Source organism: Lynx canadensis, chromosome C1 (assembly GCF_007474595.2).
Source record: "Lynx canadensis isolate LIC74 chromosome C1, mLynCan4.pri.v2, whole genome shotgun sequence".
Taxonomy (NCBI): Eukaryota; Metazoa; Chordata; class Mammalia; order Carnivora; family Felidae; genus Lynx; species Lynx canadensis.
In genome coordinates this window covers 55,385,797-55,399,582 of record NC_044310.1, presented here as the reverse complement: position 1 = coordinate 55,399,582, position 13,786 = coordinate 55,385,797, and the positions used below count along the sequence as shown (strand labels likewise).

The 13,786-nt window shown below is 39.6% G+C and overlaps 1 protein-coding gene across 4 annotated transcripts in view; it reads right to left on the bottom strand.

Annotated features, from left to right (window-relative positions):
* Nucleotides 1–7,927: 7,927 nt before the first annotated feature.
* IL12RB2 (interleukin 12 receptor subunit beta 2) overlaps nt 7,928–13,786 on the bottom strand; it is a 77,781-nt gene continuing 71,922 nt past the window's right edge. For 2 of the 4 annotated variants that reach the window (XM_030328054.1, XM_030328056.1), the window contains one exon: nt 7,928–9,456. In XM_030328054.1, coding sequence (XP_030183914.1) covers nt 8,917–9,456 — 540 coding nt within the window. In that variant the 3' untranslated portion in view covers nt 7,928–8,916. The remainder of the gene's footprint in view (nt 9,457–13,786) is intronic. The other 2 variants (XM_030328058.1, XM_030328057.1) reach the window with 1 other exon arrangement.

Sequence of the window (13,786 nt, the reverse complement as noted above, 5' to 3'; positions counted from 1 at the left end):
TGTAAAATGATCTCTTACCAAAGTTTCAGACCTAGAAATTATTGAAATAATTCATTAACATGATTTACAAAACTGTCAAAGTTTATCATTAAGATGTTTATTAAGTGGCAGATTTTAGAAATCTGGGTTCAGTTCCTTTTTGCTCAGCCTAGGTTTACCTTGGACATGTCCTCAACTTAAATCCTATATGATTTTTAAGTTAGGTAAATATGAAGGTCGTAGGAGGAGTGATTGAAGTAAGCCTGTTTCAGGCTGAGAGGAATTCACTAGATCAAAGAATATAGAGAAAAATTGTAACTAAAGGATGAGAAGTTTAATTTCATAAAATGGTTATGATATAAAGATACATTATTACTATCAAGATTTTGGCTTCAGGGAGATAGTTAACATTGGAAATGAGTGTTTAAGTTCTGTATCTAAGCTAGGAGTCCACAGACTTCAGCCTGTGGCCTGCTTTTGTACAGTTGAGCAAAGAATGACTTCTACATTTTTTAAGGGTTAAAAACTAATCCTATATGAAGATGTAGCCCACAAAGCTTGAAACATATGTCCCTTCATGGAAAATCTTTGCTGACCCCTGATCTAAGCTATCACTCCCAGGTCAACATGTGAGAGTTCTAGGTACAAATTAAATCCTACCCCACTGGAAGTTGTGAAGTTAGAAGTATTTTAAAGCAAGTTACCTCTTAACTTCTACAATCAGAATAAGGGCAAGGTATCTGGTAGCCTGTTTAAGTAAAGATGGTCTTGTTGTTCAAAAAGGTTATGTAGCTTGTAACTCAAATATATTCTCCTGAAAGTTGTTTAGGAAAGTAAATTCGCTATAAGATTATGCTTAATGCCATGATTATAGTTTAATGTTTCATGTTTCGGCAGTTTTTGTCAATGCTAAGCTCTTTCTGATGTGTAGTGATTTTTCAGTGAGCTGAGAATTGTGAACATTTTATATAGGTAACAAAAGTCTGTTTTAATTAACTTCATAGGTTGAGCTGGGGTATCTATCAATTACTGGATTCTTGAGGACTGCATTTCTCAGAGCTTAGAATATTCATTTGGGCAGAATTTCGATTTTGTGCCATTGATTACCTTATAAATAACTAGGAGTCAATTGTTTACTTCTGAATGGAAGGAAAGAAAAGATGAAAAATGACTCATGCAAGTTAGGAAATAATTTACCTAATTATGTTTTTGTTTGATATGTTAATTATGTAGGTACTTAAAGTGTTTTAAATCAGTAACTTTGTCCCTTTTGCTCTCTGGCTGGGTGTGGCAGTTCCTAGTGTGCTTATGTATGCTAAGCTTTGTGCTTGGAAGACCTATGAAAGATACCTGGTTATACCTGACAATTCTAATTAATAACAGGTGTTTTAAAACTTGTTTGGATAACATACCAGGTGTTGAGAGAGAAGGTCTGAACTGATCTTGATACGGTTTTATTTCTTAAACAGCTGTCAGTGTTACTGGTATGGAAATGTGGAGAGCAAAGGGCTAGTTAATATTCAGGATTTTGATATTTGGTGAACTGAGTAGGGAAAATGGATGGTACTGATTACACTATATTACCTTCAGTTACAGTTGTAGCTGATCATTTCTCTTAAAGATTTTAGGACTTAAAGAGCTCTCTTAGTTTGAAGAAATGGCACTGGTTTCCATCTACCTAGCGTGAAGAGTTGTATGAAGTGGTCCAGCTGAATGTGGTTTTTGTTTGCCTGGTTTTGTTACATTGGACTAGAATTTTTTATTAGCTGATGAATAATGTCAGAAACTTTGTTTTGGGAACTTAATGAATTCCTTGTCTCACACCTAGGGTGTAGTAATCCATAGCAAAATGTTGCTTTGTTTGGCAGCCACACTCTCAAAGTGCTCAGACTGCCAGAGGTAGTTGTGGAAATTGATGACTAAACACATTAAAGAAGATGCTGATTGTCACTACCACCTCATCAACTCTCAGTTTCATGGCTGAAAATGTATAAGCTTTCATAATTGGTGAATTGAACTAAACACAGTTACCATTCTGTTTATAGATAGATGGTTTGTCTTTTCCCTGGAAATTCTGAATTTCCAGTGAAGCTTCCACACTTTTTTTTTTTCCAGTAGAGGAAGAACTTTTCCAAAAACTACTGATAATTTTGTTTCAACTTGATTCATGTACATAGTTACCAAGGTTTCATTTATTTAAGTGTTAAAGTCTAAAGAGCTTCTGAAGGATGCATGAGAAGACTGGATTGGATAAAGCTACTTTTAAGATGTAAGTTTTACTGGTCACCGGGAAGGAAGTCAGCATCCATAGCAGGTATATTTTGTTAATGTATCCCTTGAAGATTGAGTGGCATTTAGTCACTGTGTTAACAAAATCTGGTAAATCGATGTTTTTAATAATTAGACTGACGCCCCCAAACCCCAACACACTTCTTGAGTCTTGGTAGAGCTCTGGAAGTCATGTTGACAGAAGAAGAAAAGGGCTTTGGATGCTGAATAATGCTAAGTGAAATCATCTGAGAAGATTTCCTCTTCAGGAGAAAAGGAACAAAATTTATTAAGAGAAAATTGCCAATATATTGTTGATTAAAGAATTGAAATTTAACAAGCATCCTCCAGTTACAGGAGGGTATGGATGTTCCTCTTATTTTCAGGATCATCAGTCTTGCTCCTTAGAGTTATTAGATTTTTAAAATAGCTACAGATTTTTTGAGGAAAAATTTGAATTGATTTAAGATTGCATCTATAGCTGGAGAAATGGCTTACTGACTTAATTATCCTTGCAAGTTATTTTAGTCTATTGCAAGCAGGTCAAAGTGGGTGTTTTCTAAAAATTGTCTTTGCAGCTGCTCTGAAAATCTACCCTGCCATAGACCAGGAGGGGTAAACTAAAGGGAATGTATAGGAATGCAAAGGAATCTAGTCAAAGTTGTAATACAAGTATGAGGAGAAGAAACTTAGGAAAAATATTTTCTACAGAGGGACAAATGATCTTTTACTCTCTATGTGGTGGAATAAAGTAAGATTTCTGTTTCTAAATGAAATCTTATGGCCCTCTATTTTCACCTTGAGAGAGGTTTTTTGGTTGGGGAGAGGTAGGGATGTGTGTCTCCAGGCTCCTTGGTTTTAGATGGCACAAGAAATGTGCCCTCAGCTTGACATAAGGCATATTGTCCGCTAATGTTGGAAGATGTATATAATTGCCATTTTAGCAGCTGAATTGAGATTTTCTTTCATAAAGAACAAATGTCTTATGTTACTGGTTTTCACCCGGTTTATAAGGAATGTTTTCAGTTTTTTGAACTAGTAAAAGTATCCTGCTGTGGGGTGTTAGGGCCTTTTCAGTGACAATTCAGGGCTTTGAGAACAGTTTCTTCTCTGAGAAACTCCCTAATAGTTACTGTAGTATTCCCTTGGGGTCCTAGTAACCTCTAGGTAGGTAGTAAGATATCTAAAATTGACAAGATACATAACATTCTTTTACCTACATAAGGCCAGGATCTCGTAAGGAAGAATTCTTTAAACTTGTGGAAATTAAAAAAGGCATGAATTGACTTAAAGGTAAACTATGACAGCACATAAATATGTTTGTGTGTCTCAGATGTGATTGAAATCTCAGCAGAACCAACTTAAGAATGGTTTTGCTGCTGAAATAAATGACCCCTCGCAAAATGAGTCAGTTACTACAGAACAGAGGAAGGACATTAATGTTTCAACAATTCACATAAGCAAAAATATTAAGTCAAATGCAGCCCTAAGAGAGCCTTTTACTTGGAAAAAATCAATAGGTAAGTTAAGTAGAGTAATTGCTATTTTAATTAAAGACAATATTGCTCTGGTTATTTTTCTATTGAAAAGGCATAATGTTTTTATATGTAGCTTTAAATACTCCATTTATCAATTTCCTTTAAATAATGGAGTTGACTGGGAGTGTTAGTTACTTCCTTTCTGTGGCCTGCCTGTGTCTTATAGGACTTAGATTAGCTGGAGAGATAAATTAGCAAGTTCAGGAGTGCCAGATATTTTCTGGTCATTTAAGATTTACCAAGGTTTTATGTAGATTTCTCAAGAAAAATAACGATGTAGAACTTTAAAAGTATGGAAATGCCAGTTTCTTGTTACCTAGTAAAAATAGCATCAAAGATTTTTATGGAATTATAGTATAGTCAACTATAGTCAAAACCCCAGTTGACATAAATTTGTAGAGCAGTCTTTTGCATAGGAAAGAATTATAAAGGTTATTCTCTGAAACAAGACTCTCCAGTATCAGGTACTAGTTATATGACTTAGAAGTTACTTAATTTGTATGTTTCCCCACCTGAGTATTGGGTATTATACCTTAACCAGTCAGGGTGAGCACTGCATTAATTACACCCTTCAAAACTGCATGTACGAAGGACTGTTTGATGATACCTGTCATTATTCCTGTTAGAATGGGGATTTGGGAAAAATTGGCTTATGATAAAAACTTTGTATTTCCAAGATCCACTGCTTTAAGTTATTACCCTAAAATTTCTAACCCCCACCCTTACCAAGCATGTCATCTACTTTGCCTTTTTTACTTTTCTGCTGTGCCCTCTGACAGGAGTACTAATGGTCAGTGAAAGTGCCAAACACGGTGGAGGATGAAAGCAGCATGGGCTTAAAGTGCTCAATAGGGTCTGTCTCTAGATCCACTGTTTCAAGTCTTCGGAAGGAAATTGGTAATAACTTCATATTTTATTGACTTTATCCTATTACAAGAGTAATGAGTTTTTGGTGAAAAGAATGTAATTTAAAAACCTATGGCTAGAGATAGCCACTACAGCATCTTGGTGTATATTCTTCCAGGGTTTGTTTGTTTGTTTTGCATTGATTTATAAAAGTGAGATGATTCAATTCAGCCTTTTGAAACTGACCATTTCCATGTCCAATATTATACTTGTAAAATGCATGTATAGTATGCTTTTCATCAGTTCAAAGATCCATTCCAATTTCAGGCATATTAAAATGGTGGGGGCAGGGGGAACATCCATCATGGAAATTGATGGCATATTAGAGTTTAGCACTTTTTCCTACTCAGAGCATAAAGTAATGGTGTGTCCTAAAACTAGTGGAATCTTAGATTCCATAAAACTGTTGTATAGATTATGGTTTAACCAGGTACCTACTGAAGGGCATTGGGCCCCCCTCTCCATTTTAATGTATGGTGTGATCAGTCCTTTATCCTATTTGATGTTTATACTGTTCTTTAGTCTGCATTGCTAGGTGTGGAGTTGGTTTACTCAAATTTTATTGAATATTATTGTCCAACTGCTTCCAGAAAGCCAACTAACATTCCTGGTTGTGCGCACCAGTTTATTCTAATTTGATACGTGAAGAATGGCATTATCTTTCATTCCTTTGATTATAGGTGATTGTTTTATGCTTACCAGGCAGTTACATGTGTTGTGAGTTGGCTCTACTCAGTCCATTTTAAAGTGTTGGCTTTTTTCATATCGGTCTGTAAGAGCACCTAATTTAGTTAGTTATTTGGGGGCATATATTGCAACTATTTTTATCTAACTTGGTGTGGTGTTTTGCAAAGTTTTAGTTTATTGGAGCTTTAGTATAGGCTGCGATGTAAAGATCTGACTTCTTTCCACTGACAGGCAATTGATTGAATTGCTTATCTTTTATTAGTGGAAAGGAAGAAACCTTTCTGATCTCTTAATTCTAGAGAAGTGATTTACTTGAGAGTTCACCTATCAGCCTTTCATAGGGTGGATACTATGAATGTCCAGGAGTCCTGCAGGTTAGGAAGAGAAAAACTGGGCTCCTTTGGAGGACTTGAGCTGAGATATTGGAACAGATCACAACTGTATCATGAAGGAAAAAGACAGCCTAATGGAGAAAAACCAAGAATCGAACATAGGGGATTGACAAGAATAGAATGTGCCTAGCTGGCATGTTTTTCACTGGCCTCAGGGCATTGGTGAGTTGCAGCTGTGGGCTATTAATGGAAGCTGAGAAATTAGGACAGAAGGGAAAAGTCAGTAAAGGGAAAGAACTAGATAACACTAGTTTGACTTTCTTATTGCCTAAAGGGAAGACAGAGACCCAGGAAGTAGAATCTCTAGCTTCTGGGAAAGAGGGCCCTTTCAAGGGGCAATGTAAGATAAGAATCTCTGCACAAGAATTAGTGGTGGAGATGCCCATGAATCCATTAAGAGTAAACTTGGACTCTATTTGTAGTATTTAGGTCTCAGAATTAAGGAGTTTGATGTGTTTCAGTAGAGCAGAGATTTCCGTGTTGGCTTTGGGATGTATGGAAGGCGTGAGGATTAAAATCATAGCTAATTTTCCTGTGTAATGAAAGTTGGGTGTATGAATATGTATGAATATTCATGAGTTCCACCTAGTCCTGGTTAAAGGAGGCAGCCCAATTTGGTATTTTGACTGCATCTGCAGGATGAGGGGATTGTAATCAAAAACTACTTGGCAAGGGCAGAACAGGGTTACCCATCCTCTGTCATTCATGGAAAGAGGATATTTTATCTGGCAGAGTGAGCAGCCAAAGGCATGCTCAAATAGGTCTTTAAAATAAGAACCATTGCTACATGTATTATATAGCAATGCTGTCAGTGAACAGTAGGGTAGAATGTTGGGAATGAAGAACAAATACAAATTTAAGTGTCCCAACAAAAGGAAGCAGGCACAGCTAGGCTTCTGGAACAGAAGGAACAAGGTGAAAACAGTGGTAGGTGATGGCTCCTTAATTTTACTGATAGCCTACTGTGAACCAGGTATGGTGTGAGGGAAGCAGATCGTTCCTGCTTTCAAGTTATTTACAGTCCAGTAAATTCTTTATTTTTACTTTCTAGGAACACAAATAACTGCAGTATCACTTGGGAAAGGGAAAGGGTCTAGAGGGGTAATAGGGAGACTGGGAGTTGGGTGTTGGGTCCGAGTGGGGAGGGGAAGAATGACTAAGATGGGTATCAGGCCAGCAAAAGAAAAATCAGAGCTAGGTAAAGCAGGTATTGCAACAAGAGAAGTTGGCTCCCATTGTCAAGAGGTGACAGGTTAGCCTGCTTCTGAGGAGGTGGCCTTGTCTGTTACGACCCACTGTAAACAGTCAAACAAGGGTTACCGCATCCTGGATATAGACAAACGCTGAAGCTGCTGAGATTCAAGAAACCATGTGTGGCGGTGCTGAGCAGCACCTAAATAGAGTAGAATAGGGATGTAAGGAAGGAACTTACTAAGCTATTCAAAGAAAGCCTGAAAGAACTGTATTAAATCTGGAATGGCAGGAAGCATAAAGAATTAAACATGAACAAGCAGAGCAAATGTTCATCACTTGAGTTCTTAGAGCTCTGAGGGACATTTGGTAAACCAAAGCTGTCTCAGTGCCAGTGTTTGGTTTGGGATCAGGCTGGGGTGTAGGCCCTGGGCTTGACAGGGATTTAAGAAGGTTTCTTGGACTTTTCATCCTGTTACTTTGGAAAGGGTACTATTAGCATTTTGAAAAGACTTCCCTTACCAGCTTAGCAGAAGGGCTTACAGTGAAGGGATAGAAGGAGGGATGGGGTGGGGAAAGGTGACAAGCCAGTGGCCACAGCTTTAAGTGAATACAACATGTATCATGTTTCAAGTTCATGCTGGGAAAAAGAATTACCTCCTAGGCTCAGTTCAGCATCAGTTCTGTCTTCCTGAGGAAGGAAAAGCAGGATGCCTTGGGGAGAAAGGGTTGACATAAGTGCAACCATTAGACCCTGAGATAGCCCTGATCCTGAAGGCAACAGCTGCTACAGCAGAAAGAGGAAACAAGGTGACAGAAAGCCTTTGGCCCACTCCTTTCCAAAACATTGGATTTCAGAGAGGGGAAGCTGTTTGCCCAAGGTCATATTGCGGGTTTACAGGAACTTTCCACCAGTAAGTTCTTGATTCACTGAAAGAGAGTGAAGACAAAATAAAACAATAGGAAAACTAGCAAAAAGGTGTATTTGTACAGGCTTTCACAAATAAGAACAGTCATGACCATTTGGGAGCCCTTGTAATACTGATGTTCACCACGATCTTTTACATCCTCCTCTGTAAAACTGGGTTGATCTGTTTTGAAGACTCATTGTAATTCTTACTGGTGGATCCGTAATTTAGACCTGTGCCCTCCTATATGTGACTAATTACAATCAAAATTCACTTCTCAGTCATACTAGACATTCCAAAGTGGTCAATAGCCAATGTGGTTCATATAAACTGCAGCGAACAGTAAAGAAATGTAGAGAACATTTCTGCCTTAGGCCTACTGGATGCTTCTGATCTAGGTGTATGACTTGGTATGGAGTAGCAGCTTTATAAAGCTTGGATTCTTAGCCCTTGCTAGTAAGAGCCTTGGTTTCCATTCTATCATTTCCCTTTACTGGCCAACCTGGCAAAGAAAGTTGTGGGAACCCAGATTGGAGTCTCTAGGTACACACGGTGTACCATTGAATCTTGGATAACACAAGTTTGAACTGTGTGGGTCTACTTAGGTGGATTTTCTTCAATAAATACGGTACTATAAATCTTTTTCCTTACGATTTTCTTAACATTTTTTTTCTCTAGCTTCAAGAATACAGTATATAAAATACATCTACAAAATAAGTGTTTATGTTACCAGTAAGAGTGGTCAAAAACGAACAATGGTTAACTTTCTGAGGAGTCACAAGTTATGCAGATTTAAGCCTGTGCCCCTCACCCTCACATTGTTCAAGGGTTAACTGTAGTCCTAAGGCTCTGGAGAAGGCAAGACAGGCATCTGGGTTACAGCCAATTCTCAGTTCCCAAGACAAACCCTGGGCTTTTTGTTTGCCCTCTATTTGGAAACAGACCTGATAGCAGCACCCCAGAGGTGATGACCACTGGAGCACTGTGGGCTGGGGATGAGAGACACATTGGGGGCTGGGAGCACATGGACTTTCCAAGCTTCACCACTCACAGCATGAGGGAGCTGCACCCCATCTTTAACCGATCCAGAGTCAGCTGCTTATCACAGGAAAAGGTGAGTGGGTGAAGAGAACTTGAGGGGAAAATGGAAAGAGAGATGTGCTGAGGCTTTAGTTCTTCCAGAGGATCAGTTATAGGAGCTTCATGTGAAGGAAGATACTCTATGTTGGAGGGTAAGTATCCCTCATGGGTGGGAAGGTAGTCCACTGGGAGTACTGTCACAGGGCCAGCTAGGTGTCCTGGCTTTGAGTCAGGGCTCCTGCTCCCCAACATCTTGTACAGATCCACTAGTCCTGTCTCTGCTATGAGAGCTCTGGGAGGTGGTAGGCTTGAGGCACTATATCCTGTGTCTTCCTCAGAGGTATAGTGACCTTGGATTTCTTGTCCCTTGTCTGGCCAGTTGGGGTGATGAGGATGTCTGAAGACTGGGGTCACTTGATGCAGGACTTCACTGATGACCAGAGGCTCAGGTTCTTCAGGAGTGGGCCAGTCTGTCAGGAGCCTGTCCAAGGGTAGCTGCATCTTCTCCTAAGAAAGGGGAGGAACAGGCTAATATACAGCTCTGTTACAGAAGTATCCTTTGACAACTGACTTCAGGGTTTTGAAAGGCCTTGCAGCCTGCATCGCCTGATTGGTTCTAGGTGGGACATCATGGGACCTTGACTTTGTGGCAGGAGTGAAACAGTTAACATCGTCAGGGAGCAGACAGGAGCCATGGACTTCTCAACCCCCTGCCAATGAGTGGTTACCTACCAAACTTAACTTTCAACCAGACTATTTCTGAGGAGTCCAACTGCACTAGCTATTTCTTAGGATAGGGAGCATGGTGGGTGCAAAGGGAAGGCTGAGCTTGCCTCCGTCTGGGGGAGGAGGCAGGGAGGACTTTAAAAGTCACACTAGAGCTGAATCTTGAGAGACTTTCCAGGTAGGAAAGTGATGGGCAAGGAGGACTGGTCTATTCTGGAACATGCTAGTTCTCTCTTTTGACAGGTAAACGGAAGCTTTGGAAATACAAGGTCACATGATGAAGAGAATTTTAAGGGATGCTAATGAGTTTGAGCTTTGATACAACTAAACAGTTCAGGGTAATAATCTCAGTTCTGCTCTTAAGAAAGACCCTCTGGAGTAACTTCTGGAAAAAATTTTCATCTTTTTTTCCCCTATAGCTAATTTTTTCTACTCTTCTCTTGGTCAGCATCACTTCAGTTACCAGTTCTTCAATGTCCAGTCTCTTTCCTTTCCAAACTTACTATAGATTCCTGAGTCCTCCAGGTCCAACCACTCTGTTAACATTTCTCTTTCTGGGCTTCATTGGGCTCTACCTACCCCCTCAAAACTATCTTTCACACTGCTTGATCTTTTTAAAGCAGAGTTCCAAAGCCTTTAACAGCTCAGACTTACATAGTGAAGCTTCCCAGCCTGTAGTTTGGCAGTCAGGTTCCTGCACCTTCCTCTACCTCCCCATATTTCCATTCAAAAACTTTCAGGCACACCATCCTGGTCTTACTAAGCACATTACTAAGCCACCAACACACTTGGGCTTCCACTGCTAGCCTCCCACCCTCCTGTTTTCTGCACCTTTTTCTGCTTGATGCCTTCCTCTTTCATGAAGGCCTTTGTACATGATGTTTTATACGGTCAATTTTTTTTGTTTTGTTTTGTTTTTTACATGTCCGTAAGCCATCTGCGAATAGAGATCTTTCATGCCTGAAGGGAAGAGTAGGATGACAGGGAAAACCCTGAGGACTACTCCCAACTCTGATATTCAATAGCCTGGGAAATCTCCATCAACCTCTCTGGCTTTTTGTTCCCTCATCTGTCAAATGCCAAGTTGTGCAAGAGTGGTTTTTGGTCTGGACTTGCTTCTGATGTCCCCTTCCTTTCCTTGAGCATGACAAGCATCCAAAAGTGAATGATGGTGAGGTCTCAGGACAGACTTCCACAAAGGACACTGACAAGCTAGAGGGTAAGTGCATGTGTGGGGTTTTTTGGGGGGGTGGGCGTGGGGGGAAGTGTTCTTTTCTGATGGTTACTCAAACTGGCCCTGGCACAACAGTCTGGCTTGGAAGATGGCCTTCAGCTCTGGGAAGCACAGCTGCCATTTTCTCTGCTTTGGCTGCCAAAACACGGTTACCCCAGATGTGGGAGGGACTATACGGGGTACAGAAATGGCTTATTTTTTTCCATAAGTGGGGCATTTGCTCTGCCTTCTTGAAGGCTTTGGCCTTATTGGTAGAGCCTGCTCCTCAGAGTGTGTACAAAGCAGGCTCTCTGGGTAACATGTCCTAGGGCAAGTCCTCAGGTATCTCAAGGGCATTGTTTAGCTTCTACAGGCTCAAAATGGAGAACGTCCTAGTGGTCGCCTTTATGATTTGGCCTTTCCCTCCAGAGCTTAAAGACCTGTTTTTTAGCCACATCTTAAGAAGTAGTACAGGGATCTAAGGCTTGAGAATTTTGTTGGAGGTGAAAGACTATTGTGCTTCTGATGTCTGCCTCAGCCTCTAATGGGAGAGAAGGGTCTTTAGAAGCAGTCTGCCCACTTCAAGGGTCAAGTGACATGGGGTTCTGAGGCTGCCTCAAGGCCATCACCACAGATGCCATGTTTAAGCTAAATTTTATTTTCTAATTTACTAGGGTTTTTTTTGTTTGTTTTGCAAAAGACATATATATGCACATCTTTTTGTAATGAAAGAGAGACTCTGTAATGCAAATTAAGTGGCCCTCTTATCTCCAAGTCACTACCCAAAGCCAACCAACATTATCAGTTTCCTATGTAGGCTTCCCAGAAATATCCTATACATTGCTGGAGTTGAGTGTATATAAAATTTCTCTCTTTATACAAATGAAACCCACTTTAGACAGCTGTTACAATTTTTTTTTTTTTTTTTTTACCTTTAGGTGTCTTAGGGACTTTTAGACACATTATAGATCTCTTTTTTTTTCAGTAGTTGCATAATATCCTGTTTTATGGATGTACCCACATGTTTAACCTGCTCCCCTGGTGGCAGGTTCCATTATGCCCAATTTTTTGGCTTCTATTTATAATGCTACAATGAACTTCAGGCCTATGTATGGCAATTTCTTTTATCTTTTTCCTTGTTACTGTCTCTAACCCTTTGTATGTCTTTCTCAGCATTTCTTCTAGGTTTTAATGGGCCCTTCATAGGCCTTGTCTGCCTCTGTATCCCCTCATGCTCAAACAGGCAAACAGAGACCATGACGCCAAAGCTACAAGTTTGGGAGCCAGGTGTCCGGGACTGACCCAGAGCTGCTTCCCACTGTGCTATTTCAGGCTCTTAGGACTTGGGACTGTGGAACGTCAGCATTGGAAGACAGGGATCTTAAAGCTCAGCTGACTCAGCACCTGGTACTTGAATCCCCTCTGACACTAGCATTGGTGTCCTTATTGAGTGCATGACCGTAGATCATTGCAAGATTGCCACCAAGTGAGGGCCCAGTGTGTGAATACCTCTTCAGTTAGTCTGTTCAGCTCAGAGGTGTTGACTACTAGAAATACTCCGCTCACCCTATGCTTAAAGATCTTTTAGAGCCTATAATACAAAGGCAGATGGCACATTCTACTTGCATGTGAATCCAGGATCCACCATTTTAGCTGACTAGCGTTAGGCAAGTTACTTAGTCCTCAGTGCCTCAGTTTTCTCATCTGAAAAATGGGCATAACAATAGTATAGCCTCATAAAGCTGTTGTATGGATTAGATTTTAATGCTTGAGAAAGGTTTTTTTAAGTGCCTGGCATATAAAAGTTATATATATATATATATATGTATGTATAATAGATATAACTCATTGTGCTTGGCTTTATTGCACTTTGCAGATACTGTGTTGTGTTTTGTTTTGTTTTTTTACAAAATGAAGGTTTGTGGCAATCCTGCTTCAAAAAAGTCTACTGGCATAATATTTCCAACAGCATTTGCTCACTTTGTGTTTCTGTCATATTTTGGTAATTCTTGCAACATTTCAAACTTCTTCATTATTTGTTTTGGTGATTTGTGTTGAGTGATTATGACTTGCTGAAAGCTCAGATGAGGATTAGCATTTTTTAGTAATAAAGTGTTTTTAAATTAAGGTATATACGTTATGTTTTTAGACAGTGCATTGCACACTTAATAGACTATAGTAAAAACATAACTTTACTAGGAAACCCAAAAAGTCATTTACCTTTATTGCAGTATTTGCTTTATTATGGTTTGAAACCAAATCTGCAATAAATCTGGCATGTGCCTGTATATATAAACATGAATATATTATTTTTTTGAGAGACAGAGTGCATGTGTGTAAGTGGGAGAGAGGGAATCTCAGGGAGGCTCCATGCCCGGTGTGAGCCTGATACGGGGCTCGATCTCATGAATTCGAGTCATGACCTGAGCTGAAATCAAGAGTCATTTACTTAACTGACTGAGCCACCCAGGCACCCCTGAATATATTATTTAATAATATAGTTATATACTATATTATATATAATTACGTATCATGTATATAATATATATAAAATAAATATATAATCATATGTGCACATATATAAAAGCTACTATTATTATTATTGTTCTTGTTAATGTAACTTAACAGAGACAAAATCCCTCAATAGTGAAAGGAGATGGCAAGTGTGAGTCTTTCCGGAAATAAAGTGAAGGATCTTTGCCTTGTATGATGCATGTGCTTTACATGGCATCTTACTCAATCCTCACAAACAGTATACATGGGAGATATTATCAATTCCTGTTTTACAGAGGATGAAACTTGGGCTCAGATCATCAGGCAGGTTGCCCAAGGGCCATCCACATGGTGAGTGGCGAGGTGGGTCTGCACCCAAACTTTATTTCAAAGTCACTAATTGCA